At 45.1% G+C, this 13,363-nt stretch overlaps 4 protein-coding genes across 8 annotated transcripts; 3 read left to right on the plus strand and 1 right to left on the minus strand.

Annotated features, from left to right (window-relative positions):
- Positions 1–28: 28 nt before the first annotated feature.
- On the minus strand, positions 29–8,475 carry LOC117143347 (phosphoribosyl pyrophosphate synthase-associated protein 2). Of its 5 annotated transcripts, none has more exons than XM_033308016.1 (7): positions 8,371–8,475; positions 2,453–2,689; positions 2,104–2,392; positions 1,882–2,048; positions 761–905; positions 545–691; positions 29–480 (listed from the first exon to the last, which is right to left on the minus strand). In XM_033308016.1, exons 2-7 carry the CDS (start codon positions 2,647–2,649, stop codon positions 322–324), a joined length of 1,104 nt encoding a protein of 367 aa, XP_033163907.1. In that variant the 5' UTR covers positions 2,650–2,689; positions 8,371–8,475; the 3' UTR covers positions 29–321. The 5 variants fall into 5 exon arrangements, with proteins under 5 accessions (XP_033163907.1, XP_033163905.1, XP_033163908.1 ...); XM_033308014.1 differs by lacking the exon at positions 8,371–8,475 and adding an exon at positions 8,156–8,340; XM_033308017.1 differs by lacking the exon at positions 8,371–8,475 and adding an exon at positions 7,187–7,355.
- Positions 4,067–6,364, plus strand: LOC117143348 (cytosolic carboxypeptidase 6). The gene is made up of 5 exons (XM_033308019.1): positions 4,067–4,162; positions 4,331–4,896; positions 4,950–5,324; positions 5,395–5,710; positions 5,772–6,364. The coding sequence occupies exons 1-5, from the start codon at positions 4,102–4,104 to the stop codon at positions 6,362–6,364; spliced, it is 1,911 nt and encodes a 636-aa protein (XP_033163910.1). The 5' UTR covers positions 4,067–4,101.
- An 885-nt stretch (positions 8,476–9,360) lies between the features above and the next one.
- Positions 9,361–11,348, plus strand: LOC117145314 (prolyl 4-hydroxylase subunit alpha-1). The gene is made up of 7 exons (XM_033310909.1): positions 9,361–9,684; positions 9,743–10,036; positions 10,086–10,285; positions 10,342–10,889; positions 10,944–11,000; positions 11,058–11,202; positions 11,261–11,348. Exons 1-7 carry the CDS (start codon positions 9,515–9,517, stop codon positions 11,293–11,295), a joined length of 1,449 nt encoding a protein of 482 aa, XP_033166800.1. The 5' UTR covers positions 9,361–9,514; the 3' UTR covers positions 11,296–11,348.
- A 103-nt stretch (positions 11,349–11,451) lies between these two features.
- On the plus strand, positions 11,452–13,326 carry LOC117145740 (prolyl 4-hydroxylase subunit alpha-1). Its single transcript, XM_033311501.1, has 7 exons — positions 11,452–11,648; positions 11,711–11,862; positions 11,921–12,071; positions 12,131–12,324; positions 12,381–12,931; positions 12,984–13,146; positions 13,201–13,326. The coding sequence occupies exons 1-7, from the start codon at positions 11,452–11,454 to the stop codon at positions 13,236–13,238; spliced, it is 1,446 nt and encodes a 481-aa protein (XP_033167392.1). The 3' UTR covers positions 13,239–13,326.
- The last annotated feature ends 37 nt before the right edge of the window (positions 13,327–13,363 follow it).

Genomic DNA, 13,363 nt, shown 5'->3' on the forward strand with positions numbered 1-13,363 from the left:
CCTTTATGATGCCCTAAACTTTCCACAGTTCAGTACAATCTGCTTTATTTGGACAAAGTTGTGGGAGCTTTGACTTACGAACTAGAAGGAAGTGGCTAGCCTTAGATGAACGCACAACATGTAGGACAGTGTGGAGTATGTGTGAGGCCTAAAAGTGTGCTACATTATATGGGATCAATCAATTTTATTTGAGCAAACGAGCGCTGGGCGCGCGTTGAATTGATGTCTAAAAGCGGTAAACAAACAAAAAACGACCCAAAACGGGTCGGTTGCAACACTATTCTTGTGACTTGTGAGTGGTTATATGAGTGGGTGGGTCCCCTAGTCCTCCAGCGTTACGTTGCGGAACAGATAGGACATGGACTCCTTGTTGTGGATGCGGCGGATGGCCTCAGCGATCAGAATGGAGATGTCGATCGTCTTGATCTTATGGCACTGCAGCTTTTGGATCTCGTGTGGAATGGTATTGGTTACAACGATCTGTCGAGGGAGATAGTAAACCAAATTATTAGGCATAGTCAGTGCGAGTAACTCCGAGACCTACCTCATCGATGGGCGACTCATCCAGCTGACGTGGTGCATCTGAGCTAAGCAGACCATGCGTGGCCAGCACGTATATCTTGCAGGCACCGTTCTCCTTCAGCATCTCAGCGGCGGCCACGAAGGCCTGCACATCGTCGATCAGGTCATCCTGATTAAAGGAAATACATTCAAAGTTAACTTCGGAGAAAGCCTTGGCACGCAGACCCAGAGTACTCACCACCATGATGGCGATGCGTCCACTGACATCTCCCACAATGGTCAGCGGTGGCTTGACCTTGACAATGTGCTCCGGAACACCCACCGAAACCGAGGTGGTTCGCTGGCGGGCGCTGCTGGTTGGGGCGTGTTGTGGAGTAGAGTTTCTAGTGGTTAGTGTGGGGCAGTATCACGTGGTTTGCAGTTCGTGTGGTGCAGTGTGGTGCATTGTGGTACATTGTGGTTTGGTTTTTGTCGAGGTGGTGGTGCATTGCATTGTTTGGTCGAATCGTAATCGAAACCAAAAAAGAAAAGAATCGTGAGGGTGGGTTGGGAGTTGGTGGAGTGGCATGGGCGGGGAAAGATACAAATGACAGTCGGTTAAAGAATATAATATAACTGAAATTAAACAATAGGTAAAAATACGAACCTAGGCGTCGCTGGTAAGCACATTTCAACTGAATTTCCTAATAAATTGCTATACGCACTGCATAACACAAATAAAGAGAAATTTCGATTGTTTTTCTGTTTTCTGGATTTTAAATTTGGACAAGAGAACTGCTCCGTATACCCGCCAATAAGTGTCGAGGATTTCGTGGCAGAGAGGAGCATTAAATTTAAACAAAAACAATTCCAAAACGCAAAAAAAGGGAACAAAACAATTCAAAGCGTTTTAATAGGATCTAGCTTGTAGTTATAAAGTCTACTAATTAAGTGTCTGCCTTGGCTGTGAAGTACGTACAGAAGCCACTGACAGAAGCTCAAAATGTATAGCATTGCGATGGTGCTTTTGTGAGTACGTGAGTTAAAAATTAATTTTATTCAAACAGAATGCAAAGCTACAATGCTGAAAAACTACATTGCATTTAAAAAATTAAAAAAAAAAGAGTGGATGATTGATATTCGAGTGCTGAACACCCGACGAAAAGAGACGAGTGCAGAGTGAAATGATCTAGATTTGAGGTGAGTCGAGCTTCAGTCGCAGTATAAAGCTTCAGAAACAAGAAACTAACAAGAAAAGCTAACAACAAACTATAATAAATCTATAAATAAAGCTAACAAATCAAACAGGAACCTCACAACGAAATAACTTAAGCTAGAAAGGTTCGAGGCTACGGGCAAGGCTGAGGGAATGCAACTCACCTGGTCGGTGGAGGGGAGTACCGACCGTCGACCTCATCGGCATCCGTTTCCTTCTGTTCGCCATGGATGACGGCCAGGCCGAGACGCAGTCGCTCGGCGTAGGAGTTGGCCTTCTTGGCCACACCCGGGTTGCGGGCTACAATCACCGAGTTTCGATAGTCGGGAATCTAGAAGCAATATCACATTTAGTTTCAATCTTCGCTTAGATTGCGGACTACCCACGCTCTCCTGAATATATTGGAGCAGAAAGGGCGACGCCCTCAGATTGTCCACGGGTATGTCAAAGAAGCCCTGGATTTCCTTCTGGTGCAGATCCATAGTGATGATGTGCGTCAGGCCAGAGGTGCACATCATCTTTGCCAGCAGCTTGGAGACAATGCAGCCGCGCTTGCGCATCTTGCACTGCTTGGAATAGGGCAAATATGGAATCACTCCCACGATCGAACGAGCCGAGGAAGTCTTGCAGGCGTAGGCCATAATCAGAAGCTCCATGATATTGTTGTTGGCATCCCTTTGGGGGTAAAATAGATATAATAAATATGCAGAAAAAGGTCACCAGTGAACTACTTACTTGGTGCCCGTTTGGATGATGTAGATGTCCTTGCCTCTAACGGAATCACTGATCTCCACAATAGTCTCCCTATTGGACTTGTGGAACACGGAGCAGCCCCCATTCTTGATGCCCATACGCTCGGCCACCATGTTGGCCAGATCCGGATGCGAGTTGCCATTGATGATGACAATGTCCGAGGTGGAGGTGTTGTCCATGTCGCTCCTGCAACGCTTTGGTGGCCGTACGCTGCCTAATCTGTGGTGAATTCGAGGGATTAGTACGAGTTAAGGTCAAGAGAGTGCAAATCAAAACCACAAAGAAACATAAGCTTGGATTAGGGTAAAGCTACCTGCGTTTGGACATGCTGCCCTTGCTCTAGCTTTTGGGGTTATTGGTTATGTTAATGGGGTGTTGCAGGGTACACTCGGTGGCATAATCGTTAAAATAACACACACGCAGTCGTTACGGTTCCCACGTTGCGATGTACGACCGTATCGATTAGCCCCAGTGAACTGAATAGCCCTCGGTTTTTGCTTGAACGCAATTAGTCCTGCCGCTCCTCTCGGTTGCCCAGTTGTGGAAACTGCTCTCTGGATGCGAAGGAACCCAAAACCACAGGCGAACCGAAGCCCCTAGCCGGAAACTACTGCGAATTATCGATCAAACAGAAAGGCGACACACGTGAGTGGCGTGGCAACGTCAAAGTGCCAACATGCGAATCACGGTTCCGGAATCCGCAGCCCGAATTCCGGATTCCAAGGCAGTCATCTGTGCGGTGCGGAGGAAGCGGCGAGGAGCGACCAGGAGCTGCCCGGGATTAGCAGATAGAGATCTACCTCCAGCGCCCAGACTTCGCACGCGACTTCACCGTCTTGGGAGACCCACTCGAGAAAAGTGAAAGGCCAGGAGGCGTTAGCTAATTGAATTTCTATTTTTGATCCTGCCCAAGGAGCGGAGCCCCGAAGAAAAGAGGTGTTGATGGGTTGAGGCGGCGGAATGGGCGACTCAGGTAAGCGAAATGGTTATAAATGCCCGCGATATGTACTTAGGGGGAAATCAGCAAATCAATGTAAAAATACACTAAAGTTCATGAGGATGTGACTGAAAAATAGTTAACCATGAACAATAGCAAGTAGTCCACATTATTGTAGTACTTTTCATACGTAATAGTGTTTTTAATTTCTAAATCCATTCCCCAATCCGACCAAAAATCGCAACACCCACGGTTAGGGTATAAATGAAGCTATTTAAAGACCTTTCAAGCTTCGAGACATTCACCTACGGCTTTCAACTCTGGATTGGTTTGGCATGGGTTCGGGTTTTGGGGGCCGACGCAACCGCGAGGCGACTATTCAATTTTAGACATTTGACGACTTGAGCTGCTCGAGGCTCAGCCAAAAGGCGTTGGCAGGTGCAGTGAGTGCAATGGAAACTTGCGGCACGCATATGTGGCACAAGGAAAGGACCGGCGGGATGGGATGCCTTGATTTAAGATAGCAGCCGGGTGGCATTAGGAGGACTAGGCGCCCCGGCCAAGAAAGTTATGACAGGCCGGGCAGAGGCCAAAGCCTCGAAGGATTAGGGCCACTACACTCGGATTGGCTTGGTTGCATTAGAAGAACCTAGATTTTCGCCAGAGAAAGACGCATCAGCGGAAAAGAGTCATCATGTTGGGAATAGCCTGCGATCCACTTCAGCATACGAGCATGTACGAACGCGGATCAGATGGTAGTGAAATTGATATGACGCACGAATTTTGAAGAGATTAGAAACTAAGTAATAAGTATACTAGCAGATCAAGAAAGAATATTCGAAATTTAGGATTAAGGCATGACTCTCAAGATCTTGTTGGCACAATTCGTAGTTTGTAGACTTCTAATGGATATTCCTTTGCAGATAGCGAAGACAGTGACGGAGAAGGCGGTCTGGGCAACGTTTCCCGGGTTATCATCCGTCCGCCGGGTCAAAGTGGCAAGGCAAAGAGAGGTCATCTCTGCTTTGATGCGGCCTTCGAAACGGGAAACCTAGGAAAAGCGGAGCTGGTGGGCGAATTCGAGTACGATTTGTTCCTTAGACCGGATACATGTAATCCGCGCTTCCGCTTCTGGTTTAATTTCACCGTGGACAACGTGAAGCAGGATCAGCGAGTGCTCTTCCACATTGTGAACATCAGCAAAAGCAGGAATCTCTTCTCCTCGGGACTGACTCCCTTGGTGAAGAGCTCCAGTCGACCCAAGTGGCAGAGGCTGTCCAAGCGGCAGGTGTTCTTCTACCGATCGGCCATGCACCAGGGTCACTATGTCCTCAGCTTCGCATTTATCTTCGACAAGGAGGAGGATGTCTACCAGTTTGCCTTGGCCTGGCCTTATAGCTATTCGCGTCTGCAGTCCTATTTGAATGTGATTGATGCCCGGCAAGGATCGGACAAACGATTCACCCGATGTGTGCTTGTCAAATCGTTGGTGAGTCATCACAATGTCCTGATTAAAGCTTTGTCTGAAACTTTCTTTTATAGCAAAATCGCAACGTGGACCTGCTGACCATCGACCACGTGACTGCCAAACAGCGCTCTACAAATCGCTTGGATCGTAGTTTTATCCGGGTGATTGTAGTCCTCTGCCGGACGCATTCCAGCGAGGCTCCAGCTTCCCATGTGTGCCAGGGCCTCATCGAGTTTCTCGTTGGGAATCATCCCATTGCAGCAGTTTTAAGGGATAACTTTGTATTCAAAATTGTGCCCATGGTGAATCCGGATGGGGTCTTTCTGGGCAACAATCGCTGCAATCTGATGGGACAGGATATGAATCGCAACTGGCACATAGGATCCGAGTTCACGCAGCCAGAATTGCACGCGGTGAAGGGCATGCTGAAGGAGTTGGATAATTCAGATGTGAGTTGGATTGAAACTGGTTTGATCGCTTTAATCATTACATTAATGTTCGTACAATATATCGTTTCAGACCTATCAGATTGACTTTGTGATCGATCTGCATGCGAATAGCAGCATGCACGGCTGCTTTATCTACGGGAACACCTACGAGGATGTCTACAGGTATGAGAGGCACCTGGTATTTCCGCGACTCTTCGCCAGCAACGCACCGGACTATGTGGCGGATCACACGATGTTCAATGCTGACGAACGGAAGGCGGGCAGCATGCGGAGATTCAGCTGCGAGAGACTCAGTGACACGGTTAATGCCTACACATTGGAGGTCTCCATGGCCGGTCACTACCTCAAGGATGGCAAAACCATCTCCCTGTACAACGAAGATGGGTGTAAGTATATGCCTGGAAACTAAGTTGATCGGGTTTCTAAAAAGGTGGTTTTTTACTTCAGATTACCGCGTTGGCAGGAATCTGGCCAGAACTTTGCTCCAGTACTACCGCTTCATCAACATCCTGCCAATGCCGATTGTGACAGAGGTCAGGAGCAAAAGGCGGGGGCGAAACCGCCATGCCCACCACTCCCGATCCCGGTCGAAAACCCGCTACGAGGTGAAGCCCCGTCCCAAGACGCCCCGATGCCACGCACCCATTGCCTACACCAACCTAAGTATATGCTACGACTCTGGTGGAGGAGGCGGATCCTCGGACGAGGGAGGATTCTCGCCCGCCCGTCCCTTGGCTCCTGGAAGCAGTTGCTTCAGCGGGTACCGCAACTACCGGAGGGCTGCCACAGCAAGTTGCTCCGCTCATCCCGGTCACGATCAGTACTCCCCCTTCGCACTGGGAGCCCTGAAAACGGGCAGCGACCACGGCGGAGGAGTTGGTGGCTCCAAGGGCAAGCGATCAGCAGCGGTCACCATCGAAGTTCCCCTGCCGGTGAATGTGCCTCCCAAACCATATCTGTCCATCATCGACTTGAATCAACTGACCAGGGGAAGCCTTAAGCTGAAGTCCAATAGCTTCGACGCCGCAGACAGGAGATAGGATCAGTGATGTGATGTGGAACAGGATGACCTCGGACGTTAGGGATTCGAGGAGAGTGATGAGTTGTTTTAGGTTTAACCAAGATAAAGTCTTTTCTACGCTTCTTGCTTGTTTTTCTAAATAAAAGGTTGAAACTATTAATTCAAAAGTATTGAACTTTTACTTTTATTGTAGTCTATGTTTTAATAACAGCAAATTGATTGTATAGAAATTGTATGATGAGACAAGTCATTAGATTGCTTCTGATACAATCAAGTAATTATTACCGAATCTAATCAATAGATAGTTGGGGGTAGGCACTAGAATTTCCATATACATAACGAATTAGCTTCATATCAGTAGTATCATATCAGATTGTAAATCCCCTCCTCTTCGTCCTTCTTCTAAACAAACAGTTATGCGACCACTTTTCACTCGGAAGACCGAAGGGCAACAAGTCGCGCGATTGAGTGGCATTTCGAGTGGGTTGGCTTATCTCCCCAGCATGTATTGTTGTTGTTTTGTGCTCTTAATTTGGCTCGCAACCAGAAAGTACAAAATAAAACACATTTCACTCAATTGGCGACATGTGAGCTTTTATCACACCATTTAGATGCGGTTATTTACAGTAATTCACGGCGAACAAAGAACATAAGTAAACTGAGTGGGCATCAATTTCACTCGCAGCGCACGTGAGTGTGTGTAAAGTGATCCTAGACAATCGCTCATCAGTAATTAGATGGATTAGCTGCCACTTTTATCTTATCTTTTATCAAACGCGATATTGCTATAACCTCCTAGGGATATGGAAATGCAGTATATGTACAGACTACTCTCACTCACGCAGGAAAACACGCGCGAAAAGTGTTGATAAGAGCACAACTAGCGGGCGACTGATTAACGTTTTCAATTAACACGGAATCGGATCCGGAATAGGAATGAAATCAATAAAAAAAATAGGCAGCCAGACGGTGCTGTCTTACACTTCTTTTTTGTATAAATAAAAGCGAATGACTGTGGATACAGTGGAGCGCAAAAGCGAAGGCTGTGCGGCGTTGCCAGATCGCTGGAGTGAGGTAATGGTGGTGGCAAACAGCTGTTGCCGTTTTGAGTGTAATCCAGCCAGGAACTGTACAAATTGCAACCACATTTAAGTTTTAACCATATGTTGTTCAAATAACTTATTCATTTATCTTTTTAATAGTTGAATCTTTTCCCAAATCATTGTGTTTTGTTTCAGCGGGGCCGTTAAACAGTAGTCATTGGAACATGTGGAGCACAACAAAGCGCAAATGAGAGTTTATCTCACTCTCTCAGCTTTTTTGAGAGTGGGAATCACAAAGGAACATAAACTATCATTACTATTCAAGCCAAACCAATGTATTTTGTTCAGTGTACACAAGAGAGAGCGTTGTCACGGAAAGAGGAGAGCAAAACAAAGACGGAGAGGCAAACGGCGATGAAGTAACAAAATGAGAACGGCAATAACAACATCGAAAGCGGGCTAAAAATAAAATGCAAACACAAATTCCAGTACAAAAGAAGTAAAAAGCAAAAGGAGGTGGGGTTTTGCTCTTGTTAGCACCAGCACGCAATTGATAAAATTTGGTTAGACAAACAGAAGGTGTAATTGAAAACCTGGCTATAATCTTCGCGGGCACTGGAATAGAACAGGGAAAACGGATTAATACAGGGAAAATGTGATGAAGGGTGGGAGGAACACACGCAAACAGCGGGACACTAATTAAATTATACATGAAACACACAGAAATCATAGAAAAAAGCGAGAAAATAGCCGCTATAAAGTTTTACTTGTTCCGCTGCAGCAGCATGTTGACTTTTCGAAGAATTAACTGTTTTATATCGACGCTTATTGATTTATATTCAAGTTATCTCTTCTATCTTTCCTAGATCTAGATCCTGTTTTTAGAAGTGTTAACAGGCCGAATAAAATAAGTTTTATATAGAGGCACAATCGCACATTCGCCAATTATTTTAAGTATTAATAAACGTTTATCAATAATTACTCTTTTCTTCACGACACTGCTTTACTTAATTCGAACTTCCGAAAACTCAGACAAAACTTGCACAAAATCCTCGCACTTATTCGAACAGCTGATGAATCGATGATTTCGTATATCGATACTCGACTGAGATTAGTGATGGTATCATGACCATTTCGATAGTAAGTACTCATTTTATTCAATATGCGTCTAAATAATAACTTAAATAATATTATATTATTTTATAACGTATGTTTTCGGGCACTTCAAGGGCTTTGCCTCCTCGAGCTGATTCAAGTAGGACTTCAAATTTGACCTCAGAGTAAGGGACTGCTTCTCCGTGGTTTTATCTTTAATCTCGGTATCTACTGACAAGTCTTCACCATCTCCCATTTCGTTTTCAACCTTCCGGATATTCCCGATATCGTCGCATACTTTCAGGCGTTTTTTCTTCGTTCCTCTTTGATTCTTTTTTTGAGAATTGCTTTTCAACCAACTGTAGAAGTTATGGCTCTGCTCGTACGTTTCCTTTATCTCGAAGGCATTTTTGGCATCTTCCAGACAGACCATGCAAACGTATTCGGAAAACCTGTCCGCTTTCTCAACTTTGAAGCCTGTGCACTCGGCGATCACGGAGGCAATGGAAAGTCCCTGTTCAGGCACTACTTCAAAAATGTTTCTGAGGCTTTCATTTTCGAAACGAGTCATGCAGACTCGACACAAAGACGACATCATCGTGAAAAAGAGTAATAGAGCTGATGTAAAACTTAAATCTTTCTAATATGTTACAATAGATAAACAAAAACAATTTCAGATATTTTGTTTACTTCCTGGAAGTCAGAGATGTGTAGAGTCTGATACTGTGCCGATAGTAGCCAACCTTTTGGCAGCACTGGTTGGTTGGTCCGCTTACTCCAATTCTGGGTGGGTGGGTGTATTTGCTAAGTACACAGTGGCAAAAATTTTCGTACTGTTTTGTTTTCGGTATAAGCTTGCAAAAGAGTCCAAAAATTATTGATTTAATTTGTATTAATTTTGTTAAACCAACTTTATGAATTTTCCTTGTCGAATTATTTAGTCACAGATGTTTAGCTGATTCGAATGCATTACATTTCGGACTTGGTGCTCCTCTTCCCGAAGATCAGTTCACTCCGACACCCAACCAAACATGACTGCGTCATTTTGGTTTGTGATTCTGCTTTTGATCCTTAGCAGTTCCAGTCTGAAGGCTCTAGGTGAGAATCAAGTGCGAGAAATGCTGAATCTAGAGCGCAATCTTCTCAAGAATTTCCGTGACTATGCCGAAAAGCTGGAGGAGAAGATCCATCTCATAAACAAGTGCGTCTGAAATCCTTTCCTATTCGTACCAATTGAGGTTAACACCTATTTAATATAGTTATTTGGAAGATTATAACGACGACATAGAAGATGCCAATGAGGATCCGGAGAAGTACCTCTCCAATCCGCTGAATTCCTTCCGATTGATCAGACATATGCACCAGGATTGGGTCGGCTGGCAGGTGTACATGGAGGATCTGGTGGCACCCGATGCGGTGGAGAAGGTGGAGCGCCTACTGCCGCAGATTCCTCAGAAGGAAGCCTTCAGGAAAGCGGCCAGGAATGTGCACAGCTTGACCCAGTTCTACGACTACGAGCCCGCTGATCTGGTTGCCAAAGATGAACGAAGCAGGTGGGAGTCTGCATAAGTGTTAACAATTTTGAAAACTTAATTCCACTAGTTCCTTGCATCTTTCTCCTTTGGACTGCTATCACTTGGGACTGGAGCTCTACGAGGAGCAGGACTATCTGGGTGCAGCCAAGTGGCTACAAGTGGCTGCCCATAACTACACCCTCTCGAGGCACAGAGATTTGTTCGATCCACTGGGCGCACCACGCTGGCAGGTCTATCGAGATCTGGGCAGGACCCTATTTAAACTGAGTGCGGTTCGCATACTCCCGGACAATAATGGGTATTAACATCAATTTATCTCCTAGATCGACAATCTGCATATGATGCTTACGAATCAGCACTGCGATTGAATTCCCAAAACGTGCATCTCATGAAGGAGGCTGGCCAGTTGGAGCTATTCAGCCTAAGGGATCCCATGGAACCCATAATGGATCTTAAGCCGTTACCCACCGTTCTGGAAAAATATTGTCGAGGCGATGTTCCGCGACATCAGGGTCGACTGACGTGCGAGCTTAATGACTGGGTGCATTCGTTCCTTGCCTACGCACCCATCAAGTTTGAGGAGCTGCAACAGGACCCTTTCATCATACTCTATCCAGGAATCATTTACAAACAGGAAATTAGGCATGTGGAGAACGCCTACGAGCGGTGTCCACCCAACGATCGCTTTGAGCTTGAGCAGGGAATTACAGGGTGTTCCATCTCCGACGGATATAGTCCTGTGCTGAAACGCATCCACGGGCGGATTTTGGATATGGCAGGAGTGGAAAAGGCTTGGGAGACCTTCTACATAGTCGAGTACGCTCGGGTGACCCCTTTTGTGCCGTTCAAGCTGTTTAGAAACTCCACAAAGGTGAGGATATGGAAAATATAAATCTTCACTTAATACATTCCTCTCTGATTTCAGTTCCCAAAGCTGAACCTTATGAATTTCGCGGATGTTGAGGCCAAAGTGATAGTATTCGTGAGTGGTATACAAATCTACGTTTTTCCCAATCCTGCACTTTTCCCAATATTCCAGCTAAAAGATGTGACCTTGGGCGGTGCCTTTACCATGCCAAAAGAAAATATTCTTGTTCAACCCAAGAGGGGCAATGTGTTGATAACCTTTGAAAATGAGGAGCACTCCACTACGATTTGCCCCATCATCGAGGGCACTGGATTAGGTGTGTGCGATAGCATCATATCCCATTATAAGTTCAAACTCCCTATCTCTCTTTTCAGTCATGATCAAGTTTATTATGAAAACAGAGGACTAAGTCCACCTGGTGGACAAACAAGAACGTTAAATAAAGTGTACTACTTTTTTAATAAGAATTGTTATGGTTTAATTTAGTTATCCATGGTTAATTGGTAGAATCTTTTCTAACTGCATAATACACTCTTTTTCCAATCAAACAGATCAGTATTTAACTATGCTGTTGGAAAAGGTGCACATTCTTGTAATATGGCTTATTTTTTGGAAAGTTGAAAGCACATTGTTGGAGAGCCGTAAAGAATTTCTAGATACGGTATCAGCAAAAATGAATTTAATGCAATTGGACGGCGAATTAATTGATAGTCTAATGAATTACGCCGACAAAATGGATGAGAAGGCTTCCCAACTAAAGAGGTTAGTAAGGGATATAGATATTACTTACCACAATTTTAATAACACTGTATTTTCTATAACAGACTTGCTCAGGAACTAAGACAACCTTTGCAGGCTGCGAAAGGTAGAGAAGAGGAGTACTTGGGCAATCCTCTCCACAGTTTTCCACTCATTCGACACATGTACCAGGATTGGCTGTACCTGGAAGAGTTTATGAAGAAACCAGTGGGAGAAGGTGGGGCATGAAACCTCTATATGAGCATTAATCTTCCATTTTATTCCCTTAATGGCAGAGGAAATCAAATTTCTAAGAAGAAAGTTACCCGAATTGCCCTGGCTGGCGGACACCGAGGAAGCCACCGTCTCAATCTTCCGAATAGCCGAAACCTATGGAATGATGCCCTGGGAAATGGCCAACGGTCTCATCGACAATGTTCGGTTCAAGTGAGTTACCAAAGATCTTACTTGGATCCCACTATATAATCTGTCGTATCAATTATTAGCTCCACACTGTCAGCTCTGGATTGTTATGAAGTCGCAAAGTTGTACTTCAAGTGGGGCTACTTTAAGCAAGCATTACAGTGGATGAGCATCAGCAAAGCTCGGATGAAAGAGGAGTACTCCGGGGTTTATGAGGTGCTGGGAATGACTAGCCAGGATGTGGCCCTGCTGCAGGCTCGCTGTTTAGTGGAATTGGGTTGGATAAGATTTCTAATCGAATGTATTACACCGTGATTACATATTCCTTTTCAGACCTGAGGGATGAAGCCCACGATGTACTTCTGGATCAGCCTGATCTCGCAGAGAATTCGATTAGCTTGCTAGACCAATTCAAGGCCAATCCTTACGAGGCAGTAGATAGATCGCCCAAGTTGGGTGAAGACTACAAGAGACTGTGCCGTTCCTCGTTCTCTCCGACCCCTTCAAAACTCCACTGTCGCTACAACAGCACCACCTCCCGCTTCCTGATCTTGGCTCCCCTCAAAATGGAGGAGATCTCTCTGGAGCCATATATAGTGATGTACCATGACATCCTGCCGGATAAGGATATCCAGCAGTTTATAACCTTGGCGGAGCCACTACTGAAACCCACAGAAATGATTGATGAAAATAAGAATGAGGCAAAGAGCAGTGACCGCCCAGCCCTCGGTGGACTACTTTTGGATCGCTTGAATGAGAGGATGCGGGATATCACTGGCCTACAAATCCGCCAGGGAAATCCCATTAATATTATCAAATACGCCTCTGGAGCTCACTCGGAAACTGAAGGATATGGTGATAGTATGGCCTCCGTTATGTTTTATGTGCGTTTTTGTATAGAACAAGTCCTTGGAAATTCATCCTTTTCTGTTTCAGCTAAATGATGCTCCTTATGGAGGTGCCACTGTCTTCCCGCACTTAAATGTAAAAGTACCTGCCGAACGGGGAAAAGTTCTGTTCTGGTACAATCTGAGTGGCGACACCAAGGATGTGACCACTGTGCACGCCGCATGTCCCGTCTTTCATGGCTCCAAATATGGTGAGATAGTGCATTTTGACCACTTCGTTCAGTAATAACATTCTTCGGTTCCAGTAATGGCAACCCATATACAGCGAGGGAAATATATATAATATTATATTTAAAACTTAAGATAAAACCCACAGACTTCTTATTTTATTGGGAAGTAACTAACTCACCATTACTAACTAACCAATAAACGTAACGAATTGAATGTGTTGCGCTCAATACCTTTTTT

This window comes from Drosophila mauritiana, chromosome 3R (assembly GCF_004382145.1).
Source record: "Drosophila mauritiana strain mau12 chromosome 3R, ASM438214v1, whole genome shotgun sequence".
NCBI classification, from domain to species: Eukaryota; Metazoa; Arthropoda; class Insecta; order Diptera; family Drosophilidae; genus Drosophila; species Drosophila mauritiana.